The sequence below is a fragment of the Mobula birostris genome, chromosome 5 (genome assembly GCF_030028105.1).
Source record: "Mobula birostris isolate sMobBir1 chromosome 5, sMobBir1.hap1, whole genome shotgun sequence".
In the NCBI taxonomy this organism is placed as follows: domain Eukaryota; kingdom Metazoa; phylum Chordata; class Chondrichthyes; order Myliobatiformes; family Myliobatidae; genus Mobula; species Mobula birostris.
In genome coordinates, this window is record NC_092374.1 from 8,699,950 (window position 1) to 8,726,874 (window position 26,925).

The 26,925-nt window shown below is 46.6% G+C and overlaps 1 protein-coding gene across 1 annotated transcript in view; it reads left to right on the plus strand.

Annotated features, from left to right (window-relative positions):
- Nucleotides 1-355: 355 nt before the first annotated feature.
- LOC140197183 (uncharacterized) overlaps nucleotides 356-26,925 on the plus strand; it is a 30,101-nt gene continuing 3,531 nt past the window's right edge. Inside the window, exons 1-4 of the mRNA XM_072257095.1 lie at nucleotides 356-444; nucleotides 11,585-11,968; nucleotides 20,377-20,766; nucleotides 22,744-22,843. Coding sequence (XP_072113196.1) covers nucleotides 384-444; nucleotides 11,585-11,968; nucleotides 20,377-20,766; nucleotides 22,744-22,843 — 935 coding nt within the window. The 5' untranslated portion in view covers nucleotides 356-383. The remainder of the gene's footprint in view (nucleotides 445-11,584; nucleotides 11,969-20,376; nucleotides 20,767-22,743; nucleotides 22,844-26,925) is intronic.

The following is a 26,925-nucleotide window of genomic DNA, read 5'->3' on the forward strand; positions in this document are numbered from 1 at the left end:
GCTAATGTCCTTCCTTTCTATTGCGTTAATCTCCTCTCTAACCAGCAATGCTACCCCACCTCCTTTCCTGTCTATCCCTCCTGAATATTGAATATCCCTGAATGTTGAGCTCCCATCCTTGATCACCCTGGAGCCATGTTTTCCATAGATGCTGCCTGGACTGCTGCGTTTTTCCAGCATGCTGCTTGGATTTCGAGTATCTGTAGATTTTCTCTTGTTTGTGAATTGACTACCAACCCTGTTTAGTTGGAAATGAGTAATTTATCTTACTGTAGCCAGTTTATCAGGGTGGAAGGATCTTTGAGGAAATGACGAAAACTTCATGCAACTTCTGCATTTCAGTTTTAGGAAACAAGAAAGGACACCAGACTGCAGTGTCGGCGATGCTCTCTCTCCGGGTTTGTCTCTGCACGGTTCTCCTATCCGTCTCAGTCCGGGGACACAGTAAGTGTTTTCCATTGTCCTCATCATCTCCTTCCTCATCCGAATGCTCGGGTGTCCGCTGTGGCAGCTCTGCATCTGTTTGAGCGTTGGGTTAAACCGAGGAGTGAAGGGATGTTGGGAGACTGGTCCGCCTTATTGACACACTACATTCCCTCTGGTGGAAGTGATCTGGTGGTCGGGCAGTTGGAGAAACACACACGTGGATCCCAGGGTTTGGTATCCCAGGGTGGAACCCTCGATAAACGTGGGTGGGGTGGGGGGGCGGGTGGCTATCGGCGGTGCGGGAGGATAGGGCACTGAGTTTAAACCAATCAGTCATCAATTTACTCAATGGCGGTGAGGTGTCGAGGTGCCGAGTGGCCTCCTGCTTCTAACCCACATTCCGGATGATCTCCTTATAGCAGCGGAAGTCGGATGGAGTCCTGGTTCCGGATGAGTATCAAAATTATGAAGAGTGTGCACTGAGGGAGGCTCTCCCATTGGTGGACGGGGATAGAAATGGCATTATAGAATAAAAATGATTCGCCATAGAACTATAGAGTTGCCTGGGCACATTACTGCCACGTATTCAGAGTAAAACGTGGGGCCGGGGTAGGAAGTGGGTGTTGAAAAGGGGAGCGGGGAACTGTCTGAAATGGAATTCACGGGGCTGTGAGGAAGGGATGGGGGAATGGGACTGCGTGGGTTGTTCTTACATAGGGCCAGTATGAACAATGGGCTGAATGCCCTCGTACTCAACTGTAAACTTTCCGTCGCTCTGAGGAAATTCCAAGAATTCTCCTATCCGTAACCGGTGCTCCAGAATCTCCAACCTCTTCCTCTCTGAAGCGGCAAGATTGTAAAAGCCTACAGGTCCGAGAAGCAGACAATGAATTCCTGAGACGACCCGATCTCATCCTGTAACCCGTTCCCCGATATCCGTCATCTACATAAAACTACCACATCGCCCCCCCGCCCCCTTCCACATCAGAACCCAGACTGTAACCCACTCCCAGGTATCGGTTATTATACATTTAACACCCACTCCCGATGCCTCCTACTCCCGGGTGTCAGTTATTACACATATAACTACCCCCGCCCACTCACAGACCAGACCCTCATCCTGCACCTGACACCAGGAATCCGTTATTATACATATAAATCCCAACCGGACGTTTCCCACGTCAGAACCCAGCCTGTGGCTCACTCCGCTGGGTCAATGTCCAAACCAGGTCCACCGATACGTTGCGATACGTCGTGGAGCTACAACACGGGATCTGGTTCCGTGGGGTTCTGAAACTCCGTGCCTGTTCGTGTTCTCTCCCTCCCTCTCGCTCTCGTTCTCGCTGTCTCTCTGTCTCTCTCTCTCTCTCACACGCTCTCTCTCTCTCTCTCTTTCTCACACACACACTCTCACGCGCACACATTCCCTCCGCGCTCTCACACACACAGCACCCTCTCTCTCTCTCTCTCTCTCTCTCTCTCTCTCTCACTCACTTTCACCCACCCACCCACTGACGTCGCCCTGTTCGGCTCCGTGATCTGGTACAGGGTGGAATCAGGGGCTAAAAAGCTGGTGTTTAACTGCACATTTCCCAGTCCCAGCCGCTCCCGGTGCGATACAACGACACACGTGATCAATAAGTGTTGGTGAGTCTCATGTTTGTGTGTCGTGCCGGGGTTTCTGCTCCGGATCCCTCTCCTGTGAATTATGTTGGACAGTGTGCTCGGGGGTCGGGATGAAGCATTGGCTGCGGTATATTTGATCGAGTTCTTGAATATAAAAATGATAGATAGACAGATAGAGAGATAGACATGCTTTATTGATACCGAGGGAAATTGGGTTTCGTTACAGTTGCACCAACCAAGAATAGAGTATAAATATAGCAATATAAAACCTTAAATAATTAAATAATAATATGTAAGTTATGCCAGATGGAACTAAGTCCAGGACCAGCCTATTGGCTCAGGGTGTCTGACCCTCCAAGGGAGGAGTTGAAAAGTTTGATGGCCACAGGCAGGAATGACTTCCTATGACGCTCCGTGCTGCATCTCGGTGGAATGAGTCTCTGGCTGAATGTACTCCTGTGCCCAGCCAGTACGTTATGTAGTGGATGGGAGACATTGTCCAAGATAGCATGCAACCTGGACAGCATCCTCTTTTCAGACACCACCGTCAGAGAGTCCAGTTCCACCCCCACAACATCACTGGCCTTACGAATGAATTTGTTGATTCTGTTGGTGTCTGCCACCCTCAGCCTGCTGCCCCAGCATACAACAGCAAACATGATAGCACTGGCCACCACAGACTCGTAGAACATCCTCAGCATCGTTCAACAGATGCTAAAGGACCTCAGTCTCCTCAGGGAATAGAGATGGCTCTGACCCTTCTTGTAGAGAGCCTCAGTGTTCTTTGATCAGTCCAGTTTATTGTCAATTCGTATCCCCAGGTATTTGTACTACTCCACCATGTCCACACCGACCCCCTGGATGGAAACAGTTGCAGCTTTATAAAACTTTGGAGAGCCCACATTTTGGAGATTTATGTGCTGTTCTGGGTGGTACATTAAAGGAAGGATATGTAATCGTTGGAAAGGATTCAGAACCTCACATCTTATCCTCTTGCTCTTCACATACTTGTAGAATGCCTTGGGGTTTTCCTTAATCCTGTCCTCCAATGCCTTCTCATGGCCCCTTCTGCCTCTCCTAATTTCTATCTTAAGCTGCTTCCTGCAAGCCTTATAATCTTTCAATATTCATATCATTACCTAGTTTTTTGAACATTTCGTACGCTCTTCTTTTCTTCTTGACTAGATTTCCAACCACCTTTGTGCACCACAGATCTTGTACGCTCCTGTCCTTTCCATGTCTCATTGGAATGTACCTACTCAGAACTCCATGCAAATATCGCCTGAACGTTTGCCACATTTCTTCCGTACATTTCCCTGAGGACATCTGTTTCCAATTTATGCTTCCAAATTCCGCCTGTTAGCCTCATATTTCCCCTAACTCCAATTAAACGCTTTCCTAACTTGCCTGTTCCTATCCCTCTACAATGCTATGGTAAAAGAGATAGAATTGTGATCACTATTTCCAATATGTTCTCCCACTGGGAGATCGGACACCTGTCCAGGTTCATTTCCCAATACCAGATCAAGTACTGCCTTTCTTCTTGTAGGCTATCTATATACTGTGTGAAGAAACGTTCCTGACCACACCTAACAAACTCCACCCCACCTAAACCCCTCACTCAAGGAAGAACCAATCGATATTTGGAAAATTAAAATCTCCCACCATGACAACACTGTTATTATTACACATTTCCAGAATCTGTCTCGCTATCTGCTCCTTGATGTCCCTGTTACTATTGGGTGGTCTATAGAAAACACCCAGTAGAGTTATTGACCCCTTCCTGTTGCTAACTTCCACCCACAGAAACTGCGTAGAGAATCCCTTTATGACTTGCTCCTTTTCTGCAGCCGTGACACTATCGAACAGTACCACGTCTCCACCTCTTTTGCCTCCCTCCATGTCCTTTCTAAAACATCTAAAGCCTGGCACTCTAAATAACCATTCCTGCCCCTGAGCCTCGCAAGTCTCGGTAATGGCCACAACATAGCTCCAAGTACTGATCCACGCTCTAACTTCATCCACTTTGTTCATAATACTCCTTGCATTAAAATAGACACATCTCAAACCATCGGCCTGTGCGACTTGCTTCACAGTCACCTGCCCATCCTCGCTCTGACACTGTCTCAAGCTTTTTCTATTTATGACCCAACCGCCTCTTCCACTGTCTCTTCAGTTCGGTTCCCACCCCCCAACAATTCTAGTTTAAACTCTCCCCAACAGCCTTTGCAAGTATAATGCTGTCCTTTTTGTATAGGTCCCGCCTGCCCCTAAAGAGGTCGCAATGACCCAGAAATCTGAATCCTTGCCCCCTGCTCCAATCCCTTAGCCACGCATTTATCCTCCTCTTCACCTTATTCCTATACTCACTGTCAGGTGGCACAGGCAATAATCCCGAGATTACTACCTTTGTGGTCCTGCTTCTCAATAATTTAATTTAGCTTTCTTATTTTTTATGTACTTACTGTAATTTATAGGTTTTATTATTATATTTGGCTTTGTACTACTGCTGCAAAGCAACAAATTCTATGACATACACACACCAGTGATGCAATCTCGTTGTTTATTCTATTGTTTTCTATATTAAATCTGATTTTGATTCTGATTCTGACGTGACCCCCATTCCGGACTTTACAGCATCACACCGCAGTGTGTAGCCCACTCCCGAGTACCCATCATTGCACATATAAACCTCCCATCCTGGACCCTCCAATGGATCACAGTCTGTACCCAGTCCTGGCTATCCACTACTGCTCATTTAGTTGTCAGGCCCTACTGGTGTATCTGGAGGATCTCTGAAAGCCTGTGTCAATCAACTGGTGGGGAAGATGAAGGATATCTTCAATCCCTCACGACTGCAGTTAGAGGTCCCCACCTGCTTCAAAAGGATAACAATCATACTGGTGCCCAAGCAGAACAGGGTGAGCTGCCTTAATGACCCTCATCCAGGGGCACTCACATCTACTGCCATGAAATGCCGTGAGAGGTCGCTCTCGGTTGGAGTCCACTCCTGCCTCAGGAAGAACCTGGGTCCATGGCAATTTGCCTGTCACCACAACAGGTCTACAGTGAATGCAATCTCACCGGCTTCTCACGTGGCCTTGGCTCACCTGGACAACAGCAAAGCCTTTGCACTGATAATTTATTTGAATTATTTATATATATTTGCTGTAAATAATAGCTTTTATTTTTATACAAACATAGAAACATAGAAAATAGGTGCAGGAGTAGGCCATTCAGCCCTTCGAGCCTGCACCGCCATTCAGTATGATCATGGCTGATTATCCAACTCAGAACCCTGCACCAGCCCTTCCCTCCACACCCCCTGATCCCCGTAGCCACAAGGGCCATATCTAACTCCCTCTTAAATATAGCCAATGAACTGGCCTCAACTGTTTCCTGTGGCAGAGAATTCCACAGATTCACCACTCTCTGTGTGAAGAAGTTTTTCCTAATCTCGGTCCTAAAAGGCTTCCCCTCTATCCTCAAACTGTGACCTCTCGTTCTGGACTTCCCCAACATCAGGAACAATCTTCCTGCTTCTAGCCTGTCCAATCCCTTTAGGATTTTATACGTTTCAATCTGATCCCCCCTCAATCTTCTAAATTCCAACGAGTATAAGCCTAGTTCATCCAGTCTTTCATCATATGAAAGTCCTGCCATCTGAGGAATCAATCTGGTGAACCTTCTTTGTACTCCCTCTATGGCAAGGATGTCTTTCCTCAGATTAGGGGACCAAAACTGCACACAGTACTCTAGGTGTGGTCTCACCAAGGCCTTGTACAACTGCAGTAGTACCTCCCTGCTCCTGTACTCGAATCCTCTCGCTATAAATGCCAGCATAGCATTCGCCTTTTTCACCGCCTGCTGTACCTGCATGCCCACTTTCAATGGACTGGTGTATAATAACACCCAGGTCTCATTGCACCTCCCCTTTTCCTAATCGGCCACGATTCAGGTACTAATCTGTTTTCCTGTTTTTGCCACCAAAGTGGATAACCTCACATTTATCCATATTAAATTGCATCTGCCATGAATTTGCCCACTCACCTAACCTATCCAAGTCACCCTGCTTCCTTTTAGCATCCCCTCACAGCTAACATTGCCGCCCAGCTTCGTGTCATCCGCAAACTTGGAGATGCTGCATTTAATTCCCTCATCCAAGTTATTAATATATATTGTAAACAACTGGGGTCCCAGCACTGAGCCTTGCGGTACCCCACTAGGCACTGTCTGCCATTCTGAAAAGGTCCTGTCTATTCCCACTCTTTGCTTCCTGTCTGCCAACCAATTCCCTATCCACATCAATACCTTACCCCCAACACCGTGTGCTTTAAGTTTGCACACCAATCTCCTGTGTGGGACCTTGTCAAAAGCCTTTTGAACATCCAAATATACCACATCCACTGGTTCTCCCCTATCCACTGTACTAGTTACATTCTCAAAAAATTCTATGAGATTCATCATGAGATTCATCAGACATGATTTTCCTTTCACAAATCCATGCTGACTTTGTCCGATGATTTCACCGCTTTCCAAATGTGCTGGTGTCACACCTTTGATAACTGACTCTAGCAGTTTCCCCACCACCGATGTTAGGCTAACCGGTCTATAATTCCCTGGTTTCTCTCTCCCTCCTTTTTTAAAAAGTGGGGTTACATTAGCCACCCTCCAATCCTCAGGAACTAGTCCAGAATCTAAAGAGTTTTGAAAAATTATCACTAATGCATCCATTATTTCTTGGGCTACTTCCTTAAGCACACTGGGATGCAGACCATCTGGCCCTGGGGATTTATCTGCCTTTAATCCCTTTGCAGTACACAGCTGTGGCAAAACAACAAATTAAACTGCAGATGCCGGTGACCTCAGACTTGACTCAAAACTCCTCAATGCATCAATCATTTCAGTCTCCTGACTCAGCCTTCCTCAATCCATCAATCACGGATTCCTGTCTCACTCCTCCTCAATCCATCTATCACCTCAGACTTCTGTCTCATCCCTCCTCAATCTATCAATCACCTCAGGATCCTGTCCCATCCCTCCTCTATCACCACAGACTCCTCTCTCACCGCTCCTCAGTCCATCGATCACCTTCAACCCCTGTATCAACCCTCCTCAATGCATCAATAAACTCCAGGCACCTCTCTCACCCCTTCTCAATCCATCAATCAGTTCAGACACATATCACATCCCTCCTCAATCCTTCAGGAACCTCAGACTGCTGCCTCACCCCTCTTTATTCTTCCAATCACTTCAGACTTCTGTCTCACCCCATCTCAATCCATCAATCAGCTCAGACCACTTCCTCACCCCTCCTCAAACCACTAATCATTGAGAACCTTGCCTCAACACTTCTCAATCCATCAATTACCTGAGAGTCCTGTCTCACCTATCCTCAACACATCAATCACCCCAGACACCTCTCTCAATCCTCCTCAATCCATCAGGCACCTCAGACTGCTGCCTCACTGACTCAATATTCCTATCACGTTAGACTCTGTCACTCTCCTCTTCAATTCATCAATCATTTCAGAATGCTGTCTCTCCCCATCTCAAATTATCAATCACTTCAGAACACAGCACCACCCATCCTGAATCCACAAATCATTAGGAATCCTCCCTCAACCCTCCTCAGTCCATCAATCACTTCAGACTACTGTCTCGCCCTTCTTCAATTCATCAATCACCTTAGAATACTGTCTCACCGCTCTTCAATCCATCAATCACCTCCGGCTCGTGTCTCCCCACTTCTCAATCTATCAAACGCCTCATATTCTTTTCTCACCCATCCTTCATCCTTCAATCACCTCAGACTCCTGTCTCACACCTCCATAATAAATTAATCACAGACTTCTGTCTGACCACACCCCTCAATTCATCAATCAGCTCATTCAATTTGGACCTCACTTCATTCCATTGATCACCTCAGACAGGTTCTATGCCTCCTATATCCAGCAATAACCTCAGACAGCTTTCTCACACCACTTCATTCCATCAAAAACGTCATCGTCCTGCCTCACCTGAACTCAATCCATCAATGACCTCACACTCTTGTCTGACCCCTCTTAAATCCAACAATCAACTCAGATTCCTCTCTCACCCATCCTCAATCCATCAATCAGCTCACACTCCTGTCGCACCCCTCCCAAATCCAGAAAACAATTCAAACGCCTCTCCCACCCCTCCTCAATCCAATATGCTCAGAATCCTTTCTCATTGCTCCTCAATCCATCAATCACCACAGAATTCTGTCTCACCACTCTTCAGTCCATCAATCACTTTAATCTCCAGTCTCAACTCTCACAAATCCATCAATCACCTCAGACATCCGTCTCACCCTCCTCAATCTGTCAATTACTCGAGACTCCTTTCTCATCCCTTGGTAATCTATCAATTAGCCGAGTCTGATGTCTCATCTTTCCTCAATTCATCAATCACCTTAGACTCCTGTCTCTTCTCATACTCAATCCTTCAATCACCTGAAATTCATGTCTCACTCCTCCTCAAACCATCAGTCACCTCAGTCCCCTGTCTCACCCCTCCTCAACCTATCAATCACCTCAGACACATTTAGCACTCCACCTCAAACCATCAATCACGTGAGAATCCTGTCTCACCCCTCCTTAATAGATCAGTTTCCTCAGACACAAATCTCACCCTCCTAAAGCCATCAATCATCTCAGACTCGTCTCTCGATTATGGATTAATTGAGGTAATCCATCAATTACCTTAGACACCTGTCTCACCCATCTACAACCTATCAATCACCTCAGACACCGGTCTCACCCCTCCTCAATCCATCAATCTCCTGAGTCCCCTGTCTCAACCCTCCTCAATCGATCAATCACCTCATACTCCTGTCTCACCCCTCCTCAAACTATCAATTTCCTCAGACCCTTGTCCAACCCTCTTCAATCCATCAATCACCTCATACTTCTGTCTGACCAGTCATCAATGGATGGATCACATCGGACTCGTCTCACAAATCTTCATTCTTCAAAAACTTCTGAATCCTGTTTCACCCCTCCAGAACTCATTAATTGCTTCAGACACATTTCTCACCACTCCTCAAACCATCAATCAACTCAGACTTTCATCTCAGCTCTTTTCAATCCATCAATCACCTCAGACTCCTGTCTCACACCTCAATACATCGAATTACCTCATAATTCTGTCTGACCATTCCTCAATACATGAATCACATCAAACTCGTCTCACAAATCTTCAATCCATCAAAAACTTCAGAAACCTGTCTCACACCTCCTCAATCCATCAATCACCTTTGACTCCTCTTTCACCCCTCCTCAGTCTTCCAATCACCACAGATGCCTCTCATAGCTTCTCATCCATCAATCACCCAAGTCTCACTCATCATCAATCCGCCAATCATCTCAGACTCCTGTCTCAACCTTTCTCAATCCATCAATCAACCGAGACAACAGTAAAATCCCTCCTCAATCCATCAACAAAATCAGACTCCTTTCTCACCCCTCCTCAATACATCAAACACCTCACACTCTGTCTGACCATTCCTCAGTACAGGAATCATATCAGACTTGTCTCACAAATCTACAATCCATAAAAAAACTTTAGAATATGTCTCTCCCCTCCTCAATCTATCAGTCACCTCAGACTCTTCTCACACTCCTCCTCAATCGATCAATTACTTCAGACTCCTGTCTCACTCCTCCACAATCGCTCATTGCGTCACACTCCTGTCTCACCTCTCTCAATCCTTCAGTCATCACAGATGCTTCTCGCAGCTTCTCATTCCGTCAATCACCCGAGTCTCACTCATCGTCAATCCACCAATCATCTCAGACTCCTGTCTCAACCTTTCTCTATCCATCAATCAACCGAGACGATTGTCTTAGCACTCCTCTATCCATCAGTCACCTCAGACACATCTCACTCCTTTTCTAACCATCAATCACCTCATACTCCTGTGTCACCATTCTCAATGCATCAATAACTTCAGACTTCCCTGCTCCTCAGTACACCAATCACCTCAGACTCCTAACTCACCCCTCCTCAGTCTACCAATGACTTCAAATCCTGTCTCACCCCTCCATAATCCATCAATCAACTGAGACTCCAGTCAGACCCCTCCTCAATCCATCAATCACCTCATACTCGTCTCACTCCTCCTCAATCCTTCAATCATCTCAGACTCATGTCGCATCCTCAATTCATCACTGAATACTCTTGCCTCAGCCCTCTTCAGCTATCAATCACTAAAGATTCTTGATTCACCCCTCCTCAATCCATCAATCACCTCAGACCCGTCTCACTCCTCCTCAACCCATCAATCACTTCAATCTCCTGTCACGTATCTCCTCAATCCTTCAGCCACCTGAGATCACTGCCTCACCTCTCCGCTATCAATCAATCACCTCAGACTCCTGTCTTACCTCTCCTCAATCCAAAAGTCACTTCAGACTGCTCTCTCACTCCTCAGCAATCCATCAATAAACTCAGACTCCTTTATCATCCCTCCCCAATCCTTCAGTCACCTCAGTCCCCTGTCTCCCCTCTCCTCAATCCATTTATCACCTCAGAAACCAGTCTCACTCTTCCTCAATCCATAAATCATCTCAGACTCCTGACTCTCCCCTCCTCAATCCATCTACCTCTTCACACTACTGTCTCAACCCTCCTCAATCCATCAATCACTGACTCATTTTTCCACTCCTCCTCAATTCATCAATCATATCAGTCCTGTCTTATCCCTCCTCAATCTACCATCACCACAGACTCCTGACTCTCCCCTGCTCAATCCATCAATCACATCAGACTCCAATCTCATGGCTGCTCAATTTGCCAATCCCCTCAGACTGCGCTTTCCTTTTCCTCTGACTATTCAACAGTCCTCTATCAGTCCTGATGCAAGCCCAAAACTTCAGTGTTCTTTTACCCCCACAGATGCAGATTGTTTGTTGTTCAAATATCGACCACTGCTTATCCTCTCTCTCTCTCTCTCGCTCTCTCCCCGCCCCTCCCCCTGTCTGCCCCCTCCCCTCCCCCTCCCCCTCCTTCCCCCCTCCCCCTCCCCTCTTCTTCCGCTCCTCCTCCCCCTCTGCATTCCCCTCGCCCTCTCCTCTACCCTCCCCCTCCTTCTCTCTCTCTCCCTCCCTCCCCTCCCCCTCTCTCCCTCCCTCTCCCCCTCTCTCCCTCCCCCTCTCCTCTCCCCTTCCCTCTCTCTCTCCCTCCCTCCCCCTCCCCCTCTCTCCCTCCCCTCCCTCCCTCTCCCCCTCTCCCTCCTCCTCCCTCTCTCCCCCTCTCCTCTCCCCCTCTCCTCTCCCTCCCTCCCTCCCCCTCCCTCCCCCCTCCCCCTCCCCCTCCCCCTCCCCTCCCCCTCTTTCCCCTCCTTATGTCTCTCCTCTCTCTCCCCCTCCCCGCCTCCCCCATCCCTCTCTCCCCCTCTCTCTGCCTCTCTCTCTCTCTCCCTCTCTCCTCCTCTCTCGCACTCACTCAATCAATCCCTGCCTCACTCACTCCCAGTATCTCTCTCTCTCTCTCTCTCTCTCTGCAGACTATTCACTCAATGGTTGGTCAATGTCCGGCGCTGATGTGGTCTCAGCGGTGGAAGGAGCCTCCGCTGTGTTACCGTGGACTTTCACCCACCCACCCACTGACCTCGTCCCTTCCGGCACCGTGATCTGGTACAAGACAGAACAAGGTGCCAGAAAACCGGTATTTAACTGCACCTATCCCAGTTCTGGCCGCTCCTGGTGCGATACAACAACACTGAAGACTGGAGGAGGGCGGTTCGGATTCGTGGGGAACCTCAGTCAGAGAGATGCCTCGATAATGGTGCAGCGTCTGAACCGGAGTGACGGTGGTCGGTATCAGTGCCGGGTGGAGCTCAATATTGATAAATTTGAAACGGCGGTTCTAACAGATCTGTCTGTGAGAGGTGAGGACGATGTTCAAACATTGAGCTGTAAAAGTACACTAATCATTTCACATTTTATTTCCCTGAAAACATATTTTATTCATAATCTACAAGTACATTTTGCAGGATAATCATGTCAAATTACACGTGATTGTCATGTGCACATCACATAGAACACTACGGCACCGTACAGGCCTTTCAGCCCACAATGTTGTGCTAGCTCTTAAACCTGCTCCAAGATCAATCTAACCCTTGCCTCCCACGAACCCCTCCATTTCTACAACAACCGTGTACCTGTCTGAAAGTCTCCCCCTCCCCTCCCCCTCTCCCCTCCCCTCCTCCCCTCCTCCCCTCCCCCTTCTCCCCCTCCTCCCCTCCTCCTCCTCTTCCCCCTCCCACATACCCCTCCATTTCTATAACATCTGCGTACCTGTCTGAGAGACTCCCCCTCTCCCTCTCTCCCCTCCCCCTCCCACATACCCCTCCATTTCTACAACATCCGTGTACCTGTCTCAGAGTCTCTCTCTCTCTGTCTTGCTCTTTCTCTCTCTCTCTCTCTCTCTGTCTCTGTCTTCAAATTTGACCTACCGAAATGAGCCACTTCACACTTATCTGGGTTAAAGTCCATCTGCTACTTCTCAGCCCAGTTCTGCATCCTATCGATGTTCCACTGTAACCTCTGACAGACCTCCAGACTATCCACAACACCTCCCAATGTTGTGTCCTAAGCACAAACTGACCCCTCTACATCCTCCTCCGGGTCATTTATAAAAATCACAAAGAGGAGGGGTCCTGGCACAGATCCCTACGGACCACCACTTGTCACCGACCTGCTTGCAGAACACTCTTAGTCTGGCCTCTACCCTTTGACCTGTTCGACATGGGCGACTGTCTAAAATGTGCTTAAATGTGCCTACCTCTGCCACATACCCGGCGAGGTGTTCTACACACCCACCACTCTCTGTGTAATGAACCTACCTCTGACATCCCCCCTATACTTTCCTCCAATCACCTGAAAATGATGCTCCTTTATATTAGCCATTTCTACCCCTGGAAAAGTCTCTGGCTGTCTGCTCCATTATGCCTCTTATCATCTTTTTCACCTCTATCAGGTCACCTCTCATCTTTCTTCACTCCTGTTACGTACCCCATAACTGGGTTGCCAAACCAGCAGAAATGGATCACTCAGTTGGAGTCTGGATTACTAGAACTAAGAAAGTTTTATTAAAGAAACAAGCAACACAGTAATCGAAAGGATAATGAATGCAACAGTTCAGCAATGATAAACACACATGTGCACAGAATTAAGATAACAGCATCAATCAAGCTCTATCATTGTCTAGGGGTAAATGACCAATTTCAAAGTGACACAAAAGTCCAGTTCGATTTAATAGTTCAGTTCGCAGTAATCGTTGCCATGGCGATGGACAACGTGGGGGGAGGGAGAGAGAGTACGACTGATCATTCAGAAACGGCTTCCACTCACAGACCGGCGATATTGCTCACAAGCGGCTTTCGGGCGGGTCCTCCGCGATGTCACCTGAGGTCACCGACTGTGACCCCTCCTCCAGATGCGGTCGATCCTCTGCAGTGAACCCGGCACCCAAGCGAGGGTGGACACACACCGGGTTCCCGCTGATCGTACCTTTCCACCCTTTGCGTTTAAGGTCCGGTACTTCCCACCGACTCGTCAGAGGTGCACCGCTTCCAGGGTCTCGTTACCTCGGGTGTCGTGTGTGTCCTGCCTTAGCGAACCTGTCCCTTTTTATCCCCCTGCTGGGGTATCGCCTGTCCATCACTTCAAACAGTTCAGGGTTCAAAGAGGGAGCCGCTCCAAACAGCTCTCTCTCCCGTCCCTTCATTACACATCTCCAGATGCTGCTTCATTGTTCCTTATCTCTCCTTCCCCTGAGGACAGGTGGCAGACCAACTGCTGATGCCACTGATGCTAACCCAGGCCAGCAAACATCTTAATTTTATGTGTATTCTCGTCACACTCCCAAGAGAGAGTCTCCAGCTTGCTCAACCTTTCCTCATTAAACATGCTCTCTGGTCCAGGCAGCATCCTGGCAGATCTCCTCTACATCTTCTCTAAAGCTTCCTCGTCCTTCGTATAATGAGGTGAGCGGAACTGAACTTATTGCTGCTGCAGGAACAATTTTCATTGCACGTCTGCGCAGGCGCGTGACGTAGCACACCAAGGTTTAAAAAGCAACCACCATATACAGCGGCCATCGTTGTAGTGGCCATCGTCGGACTGGATTGAGTCAGAGTGGGACGGCTTTGGCTCAAACAGGCTTCGGCGAGAACAGGCAGAGGCCAGGGTAGGTTCCGGTAAGTTTTTTATTCAGATTGTCTAGCATAGAGAGAATGCCAGGCAGGATGCTGGAATGCTCCTCTTGCAGGATGTGGGAAGTCAGGGAGCCCTCCGGTGTCCCTGACAACGACACCTGCAAGAAGTGCATCCAGCTGCAGCTCCTGACAAACCGCGTTAGGGAACTGGAGCAGGAGCTGGATGACCTGCAAATCATTCGGGAGAATGAGGAGATTATAGATAGTAGCTACAGGGAGGTAGTTACACCAAAGGAGCAGAGGCCAGGAAATTGGGTCACTGTCAGGCAAGGGAAGAGGAAAGGGCAGGCAGAGCAGGGTTCCCCTGTGGCCATTCCCCTCAACAACAAGTATATCGCATTGGATACTGTTGGGGGGGATGACTTATTTGGGACAAGCTGCAGTAGCCGGATCTCTGACACTGAGTCTGGCTCTGCAGTGCAGAAGGGAGGGGGGAAAGAGGACAGCGGTAGTGATAGGGGACTCGATAGTTAGAGGTGCAGATAGGAGGTTCTGTGGTCGTGACAGAGAATCCAGGATGGTTTGTTGCCTCCCGGGTACCAGGGTCAAGGATGTCTCTGATCAATTGCATGACATTCTGAAGTGGGAGAGTGATCAGCCAGATGTCGTGGTGCACATCGGTACCAATCACATAGCAAGGAAGAGTGAGGAGGTCCTGGAGAGTGAGTATAGAGAGGAAGTTGAAAAGCAGGACCTCGAGGGTGGTAATCTCAGGATTGCTACCTGTGCTACATGCCAGTGAGGGTAGGAATAGGATGCTCTGGAGGATGAACAAGTGGCTGAGGAACTGGTGTAGGGAGCAGGGTTTCAGATTTCATGATAATTGGGACCTATTCTGGGGCAGGTGGGACCTCTCTTGTACAGTTACACTTGAACTACAGGGGAACCAATATCCTTTCAGGGAGGTTTGTTAATGCAGTTGGGGAGGCTTTAAACTAGATTTGCAGGGGGATGGGAACCAGAGTGCCAGAGCTGACAGAGTGGCTGGGGTGAAAATAAATGATGTTAAAATTTCAAGCAAATCCGCTAATACAAAGGTTGTGAGTGGTGGTAAAAATCTTCTGAGGTGTATATATTTCAATGCTAGGAGTATTGTGGGGAAGGCGGATGAGCTGAGGGCATGGATTGACACATGGAATTATGACGTTATAGCAATTAGTGAAGCTTGGCTACAGAAGGGGCAGGACTGGCAGCTTAATATTTCAGGGTTCCGATGTTTCGGATGCGATCGAGGCAGAGGAATGAAAGGTGGGGGAGTAGCATTGCTTGTTAGGGAAAATATTACAGCAGTGCTCAGGCAAGACAGATTAGAGGGCTTGTCTACTGAGTCCTTATGGGTGGAGTTGAGAAACAGGAAAGGTATGGCTACATTATTGGGATTGTATTACAGACCACCCAATAGTCAACGAGAATTGGAAGAGCAAATCTGCAGAGAGATAGCAGGCAACTACAGGAAACATAAAGTTGTGGTGGTAGGGGATTTTAATTTTCCATATATTGATTGGGTCTCCCATACTGTTAGGGGTCTAGATGGTTTAGAGTTTGTAAAATGTGTTCAGAAAAGTTTTCTAAATCAATATATAGAGGGACCAACTAGAGGGGATGCAATATTGGATCTCCTGTTAGGAAACGAATTAGGACAAGTGACAGAAGTCTGTGTAGGGGAGCACTTTGGTTCCAGTGATCATAACACCATTAGTTTCAACTTGATCATGGACAAGGATAGATCTGGTCCTAGGGTTGAGGTTCTTAACTGGAAGAACGCCAAATTTGAAGAAATGAGAAAGGATCTAAAAAGCGTGGATTGGGACAGGTTGTTCTCTGGCAAGGATGTGATCGGTAGGTGGGAAGCCTTCAAAGGAGAAATTTTGAGAGTGCAGAATTTGTATGTTCCCATCAGGATTAAAGGCAAAGCGAATAGGAATAAGGAACCTTGGTTCTCAAGGGATATTGCAACACTGATAAAGAAGAAGAGGGAGTTGTATAACATGTATAGGAAGCAGGGAGTAAATAAGGTGCTTGAGGAGTATAAGAAGTGCAAGAAAATCCTTAAGAAAGAAATCAGGAGGGCTAAAAGAAAACATGAGGTTGCCTTGGCAGTCAAAGTGAAGGATAATCCAAAGAGCTTTTACAGGTATATTAAGAGCAAAAGGATTGTAAGGGATAAAATTGGTCCTCTTGAAGATCAGAGTGGTCGGCTATGTGCGGAACCAAAGGAAATGGGGAGATCTTAAATACATTTTTTGCGTCTGTATTTACTAGGGAAACTGGCATGAAGTCTATGGAATTAAGGGAAACAAGTAGTGAGATCATGGAAACTGTACAGATTGAAAAGGAGGAGGTGCTTACTGTCTTGAGGAAAATTAAAGTGGATAAATCCCCGGGACCTGACAGGGTGTTCCCTCGGACCTTGAAGGAGATTAGTGTTGAAATTGCAGGGGCCCTGGCAGAAATATTTAAAATGTCGCTGTCTACAGGTGAGGTGCCGGAGGATTGGAGAGTGGCTCATGTTGTTCTGTTGTTTAAAAAAGGATCGAAAAATAATCCGAGAAATTATAAGCCAGTAAATTTAACGTCGGTAGTAGGTAAGTTATTGGAGGGAGTACTAAGAGACAGAATCTACAAGCATTAGGATAGACAGGGACTTGTTAGGGAGAGTCAACATGGCTTTGTGCATGGTAGGTCATGTTTGACCAATCTATTTGGAGTTTTTCGAGGAGGTTACCAGGAAAGTGGATGAAGGGAAGGCAGTGGATATTGTCTACATGGACTTCAGTAAGGCCTTTGACAAGGTCCCACATGGGAGGTTAGTTAGGAAAATTCAGTCACTAGGTATACATGGAGAGGTGGTAAATTGGATTAGACATTGGCTCAATGGAAGAAGCCAAAGAGTGGTAGTAGAGAATTGCTTCTCCGAGTGGAGGCCTGTGAACAGTGGTATGCCACAGGGATCAGTGCTGAGTCCATTGTTATTTGTCATCTATATCAATGATCTGGATGATAATGTGGTAAATTGGATCAGCAAATTTGCTGATGATACAAAGATTGGAGGTGTAGTAGACAGTGAGGAAGGTTTTCAGAGCCTGCAGAGGGACTTGGACCAGCTGGAAAAAATGGGCTGAAAACTGGCAGATGCAGTTTAATACAGACAAGTGTGAGGTATTGCATGTTGGAAGGACAAACCAATGTAGAACACACAGGGTTAATGGTAAGGCACTGAGGAGTGCAGTGGAACAGAGGGATCTGGGAATACAGATACAAAATTCCCTTAAAGTGGCATCACAGATAGATAGGGTTGTAAAGAGAGTTTTTGGTACATTGGCCTTTATTAATCAAAGTATTGAGTACAAGAGCTGGAATGTTATGATGAGGTTGTATAAGGCATTGGTGAGGCCGAATCTGTGTATTGTGTTCAGTTTTGGTCACCAAATTACAGGAAGGATATAAATAAGGTTGAAAGAGTGCAGAGAAGGTTTACGAGGATGTTGCCGGGACTTGAGAAACTCAGTTATAGAGAAAGGTTGAATAGGTTAGGACTTTATTCCCTGGAGCGTAGAAGAATGAGGGGAGATTTGATAGAGGTATATAAATTTATGATGGGTATAGATAGAGTGAATGCAAGCAGGCTTTTTCCACTGAGGCAAGGGGAGAAAAAAACCAGAGGACATGGGTTAAGGTGAGGGGGGAAAAGTTCAAAGGGAACATTAGGGGGGGCTTCTTCACACAGAGAGTGGTGGGAGTATGGAATGAGCTGCCAGACGAGGTGGTAAATGCGGGTTCTTTTTTAACATTTAAGAATAAATTGGGCAGATACATGGATGGGAGGTGTATGGAGGGATATGGTCCGTGTGCAGGTCAGTGGGACTAGGCAGAAAATGGTTCGGCACAGCCAAGAAGGGTCAAAAGGCCTGTTTCTGTGCTGTAGTTTCTATGGTTTCTATGTGTCTGCACAGGTGCAGTGAAACTCTAGTTGCAGCAGCAACACAGGCACAGAGCGTTGCATCAGAAAATCAGCAATCAGGTTCAAGTTTATTGTCACCTGACTGTACACATATACAGAGCCAAACGAAACCACCTTCTTCCGGATCAGGGTGTTGGACACTTTCTATAGTGAACATCACGTCGCAGAGTGTTCACTGTAGAATTCCTTCTCAGACGCTCCAGCTCCGGCTGTTGAACACTTTCAGTACAGTCAGTATTACACTGGAGAGGGTTCACTGTAGAATTCCCTGTCAAACACACCAGCTCAGGCTGTTGAACACTTTCAGTACAGTCCGTATTACACTGGTTAGACGGTTCACTGTAGAATTCCCTGTCAAACACACCAGCTCAGGCTGTTGAACACTTTCAGTACAGTCAGTATTACACTGGAGAGGGTTCACTGCAGAATTCCCTGTCAAACACACCAGCTCAGGCTGTTGAACACTTTCAGTACAGTCAGTATTTACACTGGAGAGGGTTCACTGTAGAATTCCCTGTCAAACACACCAGCTCAGGTTGTTCAGCAGTTCCTGTATAGTAAGATTTTACAATGGAGAGGGTGCAGAGGAGGCCATGCCAAACCCCCATTTATTCATGTGTTCAATCCAAAGGATTGTCAAATATTCATCTGGGATAATATGGAAAAGCAGAGAAAATCGGTGGCTCGGGGATAGTACTCACGGAGTTCAGAAGAATGGGCGGGTGATGATCTGATTGAAACCTATCGAACATTGAAAGGCCGATAAAGAGTGGATGTAGAGAGGATTTATATAGTGGGGGTGTCTAGTACCGCAGAGCCCAGCCTCAGGATAGAGCGACGTCCCTTTGGAACAAAGATGGGGAGGAATTTCTTTAGCCAGAGGGTGGTGAATATGTGGAATTCGTTGCCACAGACGACTGTGAAGGTCAAATCTTGGTCTTTACAGGTGACCCGATGCTATCTTAGTGAGGAGAACTCAGAGGTGGAAATGCATTTATTAGTCTCACTCATTAATTTAAATTAAAAATGAATTATTACATGCATCTTTACATTTTTAGAAGAAAAACACAGTTATACCAAAGGAAAAACAAAATCCACTTTAATGCAGTTGATACACTTTAATAGTGTTGATTCACTGTAGTGCTACACTGTACTGACAGTGCTGTTACAGTAACACTCATAGCATGCTGGAGGAACTCAGCAGGTCGGGCAGCATCAGTGGAAACGATGAGTCGACCTTTCAGGCCAGAACCCTTCGTCAGGACTGAACAAAGAAGGAGGGGGAAGGATTTGAAGAATGCTTGTAGGTTCAGTTGAAAGACCGGTAATTTGAAAGACAAAGGGGTGGGGGAGGGGAAGCAGGGACGTCATCGGCAGGAAAACAATGGGTAGAAGAAGAAGGAGACGGAACCATAAGGGACGTGATAGGCAGCTGGAGGAAGGGGTAGAGTGAAATAGGGATAGAGAAAGAGACGGGGAGGGAATTACCGGAAGCTGGAGAACTCTATGTTCATACCAAGGGGCACCTAGACGGTATATGAGGTGTTGCTCCTCCAACCTGGGTTGTGTTTACGTGCTGTTACAGTGTAGTGACTAGTGTTGTTATACTGTAATGATTAGTGTTGCTATACCGTCATGATTAGAGCTGTTATGCTGTAGTGATTAGTGTTGTTTCACTCTACAGATCAGTGTCGTTACACTGTAGTGATTAGTGTTGTTACAGTGTACTTATTTGTGCTGTTACACTGTAATGGCTGGTGTTACACTGTACTGATTGGTGGTGTTATACTGTACTGATGAGTGTTGTTACACTCTCCTGATTAGTGTTGGTGTCAATTGGTTCAACAACTGAATGGTTGAAGGGAATTAGCTGTTCCTGAACGTGGTGGTGTGAGATTTAGGCTTCTCTACCTCCTGCCCGATGGGACTGTTTTATGTTCGAAAGAGTTTCTCTTGTTGGAATGGTTTGCAATTAGTCAGACACATGTGGGGGTGTTTTCATTTGGGAGGGTGCTGCGGGGAGTTTTTATTATTTTGTAGGCTGGAAATTTTGTCAGTGGTTAAACATGTTTGGTGGTGGTTAACTGATTTATTCTGGCACCTGTCCTTCCCTCAGCTCCCGGCGAGAGTGTCTCTGTGATGACTGGAACCGAGGGAGCTTCGGCCACGTTACCCTGTGAGTTCACACGGCCTCCGCAGAACCTCACCGCACACACGGTGACGTGGATGAGGAAGGATCCCTACCGACACATCGTCACATTCAGGCGTTATGAAAATGGATTGTGGGCAGCGGAAAACGGAGTGACTCGGTACGAGCTCGTCGGGGACCCAGAGCGGGGAAACGTCTCGATCAGGATAAAGCAGCTGAGTGTGGAGGACAGTCACAGCTACCGGTGTCTGGCTGCGTTCAGGAAAATGAACCATGATTATTCATTCGACAGAGACCACGTCAAACCCCCATTTATCCATGTGTTCCAGAGTGAGATCCAGCTGCAGGTCAGACCAGGTAAGAAACCATTGACACATTCTGCAGGGTATGGGGAGGGTGCAAGAGGGAGGAAGGGAGCAGGAATGGGAAGACGCATCTCACGACGTTGAAGCGGCTGCAGCCTCGCCGCTGAGGGGTCAGCTTTAGGTGCAGTTGCCCGGGGGCGGTGGGGGTGTAGGAATCTCGGCTGTCACACCACACGGAGGGTGGGGTGTGTGGGAAGCGGGCAGGTGAATGGGGTAGACGGTGTAGAGAAAGATTCAATGGAATACAGAGAAGGTGAGAGAATCGGCTGGAAAATGGCAGAACAGAAATACATTACCCTTTGTTTTATTTAATAATAGAGTAAAGATCCCTCACTAGAGTTATGAAAGGGATTGTCAAATATTCATCTGGGATAATATGGAAAAGCAGAGAAAAGCACTGTAGACATTAAGGACAATTATTTGTAATTTTGTTTTAAAAATAAGGGAGTGTTTGAACGCTTGAGTAAAGATATCACACGACAATCATTTATGTATTATATACGCTATACACATCCAGAGAAGGTTGTCGAGTACGTCTCCTGGAATGAAAGGGTTAACGTATGAACAAAGTTTGATGGCTCGGGGATAGTACTCGCGGAGTTTAGAAGAATGGGCGGGGGATGATCTGGTTGGAACCTATCGAACATTGAAAGGCCGAGAAAGAGTGGATGTAGAGAGGATTAATATAGTGGGGGTGTCTAGTACCGGAGAGCGCAGCCTCGCGATAGAGCGACGTCCCTTTGGAACAGAGATGGGGAGGAATTTCTATAGCCAGAGGGTGGTGAATATGTGGAATTCATTGCCACAGACGACTGTGAAGGTCAAGTCTTTGTCTTTACAGTGGACTCGATGCTATCTTAGTGAGGAGAACTCAGAGGTGGAAATGCATTTATTAGTCTCACTCATTAACTAAAATTAAAAATGAATTATTACATGAATCTTTACATTTTTTACAAGAAAAACACAATTATACCAAAGGAAAAACAAAATCCACTTTAATGCAGTTGATACACTTTAATAGTGTTGATTCACTGTAGTGCTACACTGTACTGACAGTGCTGTTACAGTAACACTCATAGCACGCTGGAGGAACTCAGCAGGTCAGGCAGCATCAGTGGAAACGATTAGTCGACCTTTCGGGCCGGAACCCTTCGTCAAAACTGAACAAGGAAGGGGGGAGGAAGGATTTGAATAATGCTTGTAGGTTCAGTTGAAAGACCAGTAATTTGAAAGACAAAGGGGTGGGGGAGGGGAAGCAGGGATGTCATAGGCAGGAAAACAATGGGTAGAAGAAGGAGGCGGAACCATGAGGGAGGTGATAAGCAGCCTGGCGAGGGGACAGAGTGAAACAGGGTTAGAGGAAGAGGAGGGGGAGGGAATTACCGGAAGTTGGAGAATTCTATGTTCATACCAAGAGGATTTATATAGTGGGGGTGTCTAGTACCGGAGATCCCAGCCTCAGGATAGTTCAATGTCCCTTTGGAACAGAGATGGGGAGGAATTTCTTTCGCCAGAGGATGGTGAATATGTGGAATTGGTTGCCACAGACGACTGTGCAGGTCAAGTCTTGGTCTTTAAGCAGAGATTGAGATGTTTTTGATTAGAAAGGGCATCAAATTTTACAGGAGGTGGCAGGAGAATGGTTTTGAGAAGGATAACAAATTGGACATGATGGAATGGAGGATAAGACTCGACCCGGACGTGCACCCTATACCTTATGATCTATGGGCTCACTACAGGTTAAAACTTTTTGTTCAGATGTTTAATTCTTGTCACTCTGATCTCTACGTTCTTATTAATATCCTTTTTTTTTCATTCCTTCACACACATGTTAATATCTGTAGCTTTTTCAGTATAAATCTGCTGAATTATAAATTCGTCTACGCACCTACAGATTTTAATCAGTCTACATTATTGGTCTATCCCCCTCTGCCTGAGTCTGGATTGACCTCTCTCCCTTTCACTTCAGGGACAGAAGCTTCTGCCGAGCTGATGTTATGCATCCCACTCGGATTGAAAACTGTCGCCCTCTTAGTGATGGGCGCCGTTCTCTACGGTGACAAACTCAGGTACTGTACGTAATAATGCTGAAGGCTCTTGCCATGACGTGACTGAAATCCGATTCACTGAGACAGTCGGTGTGTGTTGGGAATTGTCTCAATTACTCGAGGCGTCCCTGCCAGTACTTGTCGTTTGCTGTTTGTGGGAATACCGCAGAAAATACTCGTTGCACTCCTGCAGAAGTGTTTGTAGGCTGTTTAGCGTTTTCAGATTCCTTTCAGATTAAATGTACCCGCTAGATACCCGCTGAATGATAGACAAATGTAAGGATATGTAGAAGCAAATGAGAGAAAACCTGCAGATGCTGTAAATTAAAGCAACTCACACAAAATGCTGGAGGAACTCAGCAGGCCAAGCAGCATCTATGGAAAAAAGTACAGTCGCCGTTTCTTGCAGAGACCCTTCGGCAGGATGAGAGGAAAGGGTTAGAGCATCTGGCGCCCTTTGTCAGAAAGTACGTACGCTCTTCCCATATGCACGTCGGTTTCCTCCGGGTGCTCTGGCTTCCTCCCACAGTCCAAAAAATTCCGGTTATCAGATTAATTGTTCATTGTAAACTGTCCTGTGATTAGACTAGCATTAGTCTAGGTTCCGCTAAGTTTTTTGTTCAGATTATTTAGAGTAGAGAGAATGCCAGGCAGGATGTTGGAAAGCTCCTCGTGCAGGATGTGGGAAGTCAGGGAGCCCCCTGGTGTCCCTGACAATGACACCTGCAAGAAGTGCATCCAGCTGCAGCTCCTGACAAACCGCGTTAGGGAACTGGAGCAGGAGCTGGATGACCTGCGGATCATTCGGGAGAATGAGGAGATTATAGATAGTAGCTACCGGGAGATAGTTACGCCAAAGGAGCAGAGGATGGGAAATTGGGTCACTGTCAGGCGAGGGAAGAGGAAAGGGCAGGCAGAGCAGGGTTACCCTGTGGCCATTCCCCTCAACAACAAGTATACCACATTGGATACTGTTGGGGAGGATGACTTACCTGGGACAAGCTGCAGTAGCCGGATCTCTGGCACTGAGTCTGGCTCTGCAGTGCAGAAGGGAAGGGGATAAAGAGGAGAGCGGTAGTGATAGGGGACTCGATAGTTAGAGGTGCAGAAAGGAGGTTCTGTGGTCGTGACAGAGAATCCAGGATGGTTTGTTGCCTCCCGGGTACCAGGGTCAAGGATGTCTCTGATCGATTGCATGACATTCTGAAGTGGGAGGGTGATCAGCCAGATGTCGTGGTGCACATCGGTACCAATGACATAGCAAGGAAGAGTGAGGAGGTCCTGGACAGTGAGTATAGAGAGCTTGGTAGGAAGTTGAAAAGCACGACCTCGAGGGTGGTAATCTCAGGATTGCTACCTGTGCTACGTGCCAGTGAGGGTAGGAATAGGATGCTCTGGAGGATGAACAAGTGGCTGAGGAACTGGTGTAGGGGGCAGGGTTTCAGATTTCAGGATAATTGGGACCTCTTCTGGGGGAGGTGGGACCTGTACAAGAGAGACGGGTTACAATTGAACTACAGGGGGACCAATATCCTTTCAGGGAGGTTGGTTAGCGCTATTGGGGAGCCTTTAAACTAGATTTGCAGGGGGATGGGAACCAGAGTGCCAGAGCTGACAGTGTGGCTGGGGTGAAAATAAATGATGTTAAGAGTTCAAGCAAATCCGCTAATAGAAAGGTTGTGAGTGGTGGTAAAAATCTTCTGAGGTGTATATATTTCAATGCTAGGAGTATTGCGGGGAAGGCGGATGAGTTGAGGGCACGGATTGACACGTGGAATTATAACGTTTTGGCTACAGGAGGGGCAGGACTGGCAGCTTAATATTCCAGGGTTCCGATGTTTCAGATGTGATCGAGGCAGAGGAATGAAAGGTGGGGGAGTAGCATTGCTTGTTAGGGAAAATATTACAGCAGTGCTCAGGCAGGACAGATTAGAGGGCTTGTCTACTGAGTCCTTATGGGTGGAGCTGAGAAACAGGAAAGGTATGGCCACATTAGTGGGATTGTATTACAGACCACCCAATAGTCAACGAGAATTGGAAGAGCAAATCTGCAGAGAGATAACAGGCAACTGCAGGAAACATAAAGTTGTGGTGGTAGGGGATTTTAATTTTCCATATATTGATTGGGACTCCCATACTGTTAGGGGTCTAGATGGTTTAGAGTTTGTAAAATGTGTTCAGGAAAGTTTTCTAAATGAATATATAGAGGGACCAACTGGAGGGGATGCAATATTGGATCTCCTGTTAGGAAATGAGTTAGGACAAGTGACAGAAGTCTGTGTAGGGGAGCACTTTGGTTCCAGTTATCATAACACCATTAGTTTCAACTTGATCATGGACAAGGATAGATCTGGTCCTAAGGTTGAGGTTCTGAACTGCAAGAAGGCCAAATTTGAAGAAATGAGAAAGGATCTAAAAAGCGTAGATTGGGACAGGTTGTTCTCTGGCAAGGATGTGATCGGTAGGTGGGAAGCCTTCAAAGGAGAAATTTTGAGATTGCAGAATTTGTATGTTCCTGTCAAGATTAAAGGCAAAGTGAATAGGAATAAGGAACCTTGGTTCTCAAGGGATATTGCAACACTGATAAAGAAGAAGAGGGAGTTGTATGACATGTATAAGAAGCAGGGAGTAAATAAGGTGCTTGAGGAGTATAAGAAGTGCAAGAAAATACTTAAGAAAGAAATCAGGAGGGCTAAAAGAAGACATGAGGTTGCCTTGGCAGTCAAAGTGAAGGATAATCCAAAGAGCTTTTACAGGTATATTAAGAGCAAAAGGATTGTAAGGGATAAAATTGGTCCTCTTGAAGATCAGAGTGGTCGGCTATGTGCGGAACCAAAGGAAATGGGGGAGATCTTAAATAGGTTTTTTGCATCTGTATTTACTAAGGAAACTGGCGTGAAGTCTATGGAATTAAGGGAAACAAGTAGTGAGATCATGGAAACTGTACAGATCGAAAAGGAGGAGGTGCTTGCTGTCTTGAGGAAAATTAAAGTGGATAAATCCCCGGGACCTGATAGGGTGTTCCCTTGGACCTTGAAGGAGACTAGTGTTGGAATTGCAGGGGCCCTGGAAGAAATATTTAAAATGTCGCTGTCTACAGGTGAGGTGCCGGAGGATTGGAGAGTGGCTCATGTTGTTCCGTTGTTTAAAAAAGGATCGAAAACTAATCTGGGAAATTATAGGCCAGTAAGTTTAGCGTCGGTTGTAGGTAAGTTATTGGAGGGAGTACTAAGAGATAGAATCTACAAGCATTTGGATAGACAGGGACTTATTAGGCAGAGTCAACATGGCTTTTTGCGTAGTAGGTCATGTTTGACCAATCTATTGGAGTTTTTCGAGGAGGTTACCAGGAAAGTGGATGAAGGGAAGGCAGTGGATATTGTCTACATGGACTTCAGTAAGGCCTTTAACAAGGTCCCGCATGGGAGCTTAGTTAGGAAAATTCAGTTGCTAGGTATACATGGAGAGGTGGTAAATTGGATTAGACATTGGCTCAATGGAAGAAGCCAAAGAGTGGTGGTAGAGAATTGCTTCACCGAGTGACCTGTGACTAGTGGTGTGCCACAGGGATCAGTGTTGGGTCCATTGTTATTTGTCATTTATATCAATGATCTGGATGATAATGTGGTAAATTGGATCAGCAAATTTGCTGATGATACAAAGATTGGAGGTGTAGTAGACAGTGAGGAAGGTTTTCAGAGCCTGCAGCGGGACTTGGACCAGCTGGAAAAATGGGCTGAAAAGGCAGATGGAGTTTAATACAGACAAGTGTGAGGTATTGCACTTTGGAAGGACAAACCAAGGTCGAACATACAGGGTTAATGGTAAGGCACTGAGGAGTGCAGTGGAACAGAGGGATCTGGAAATACAGATAGAAAATTCCCTAAAAGTGGTGTCACAGGTAGATAGGGTCGTAAAGCGAGCTTTTGGTACATTGGCGTTTATTAATCAAAGTATGGAGTATAAGAGCTGGAATGTTATGATGAGGTTGTATAAGGCATTGGTGAGGCCGAATCTGGAGTATTGTGTTCAGCTTTGGTCACCAAATTACAGGAAGGATATAAGTAAGGTTGAAAGAGTGCAGAGAAGGTTTACAAGGATGT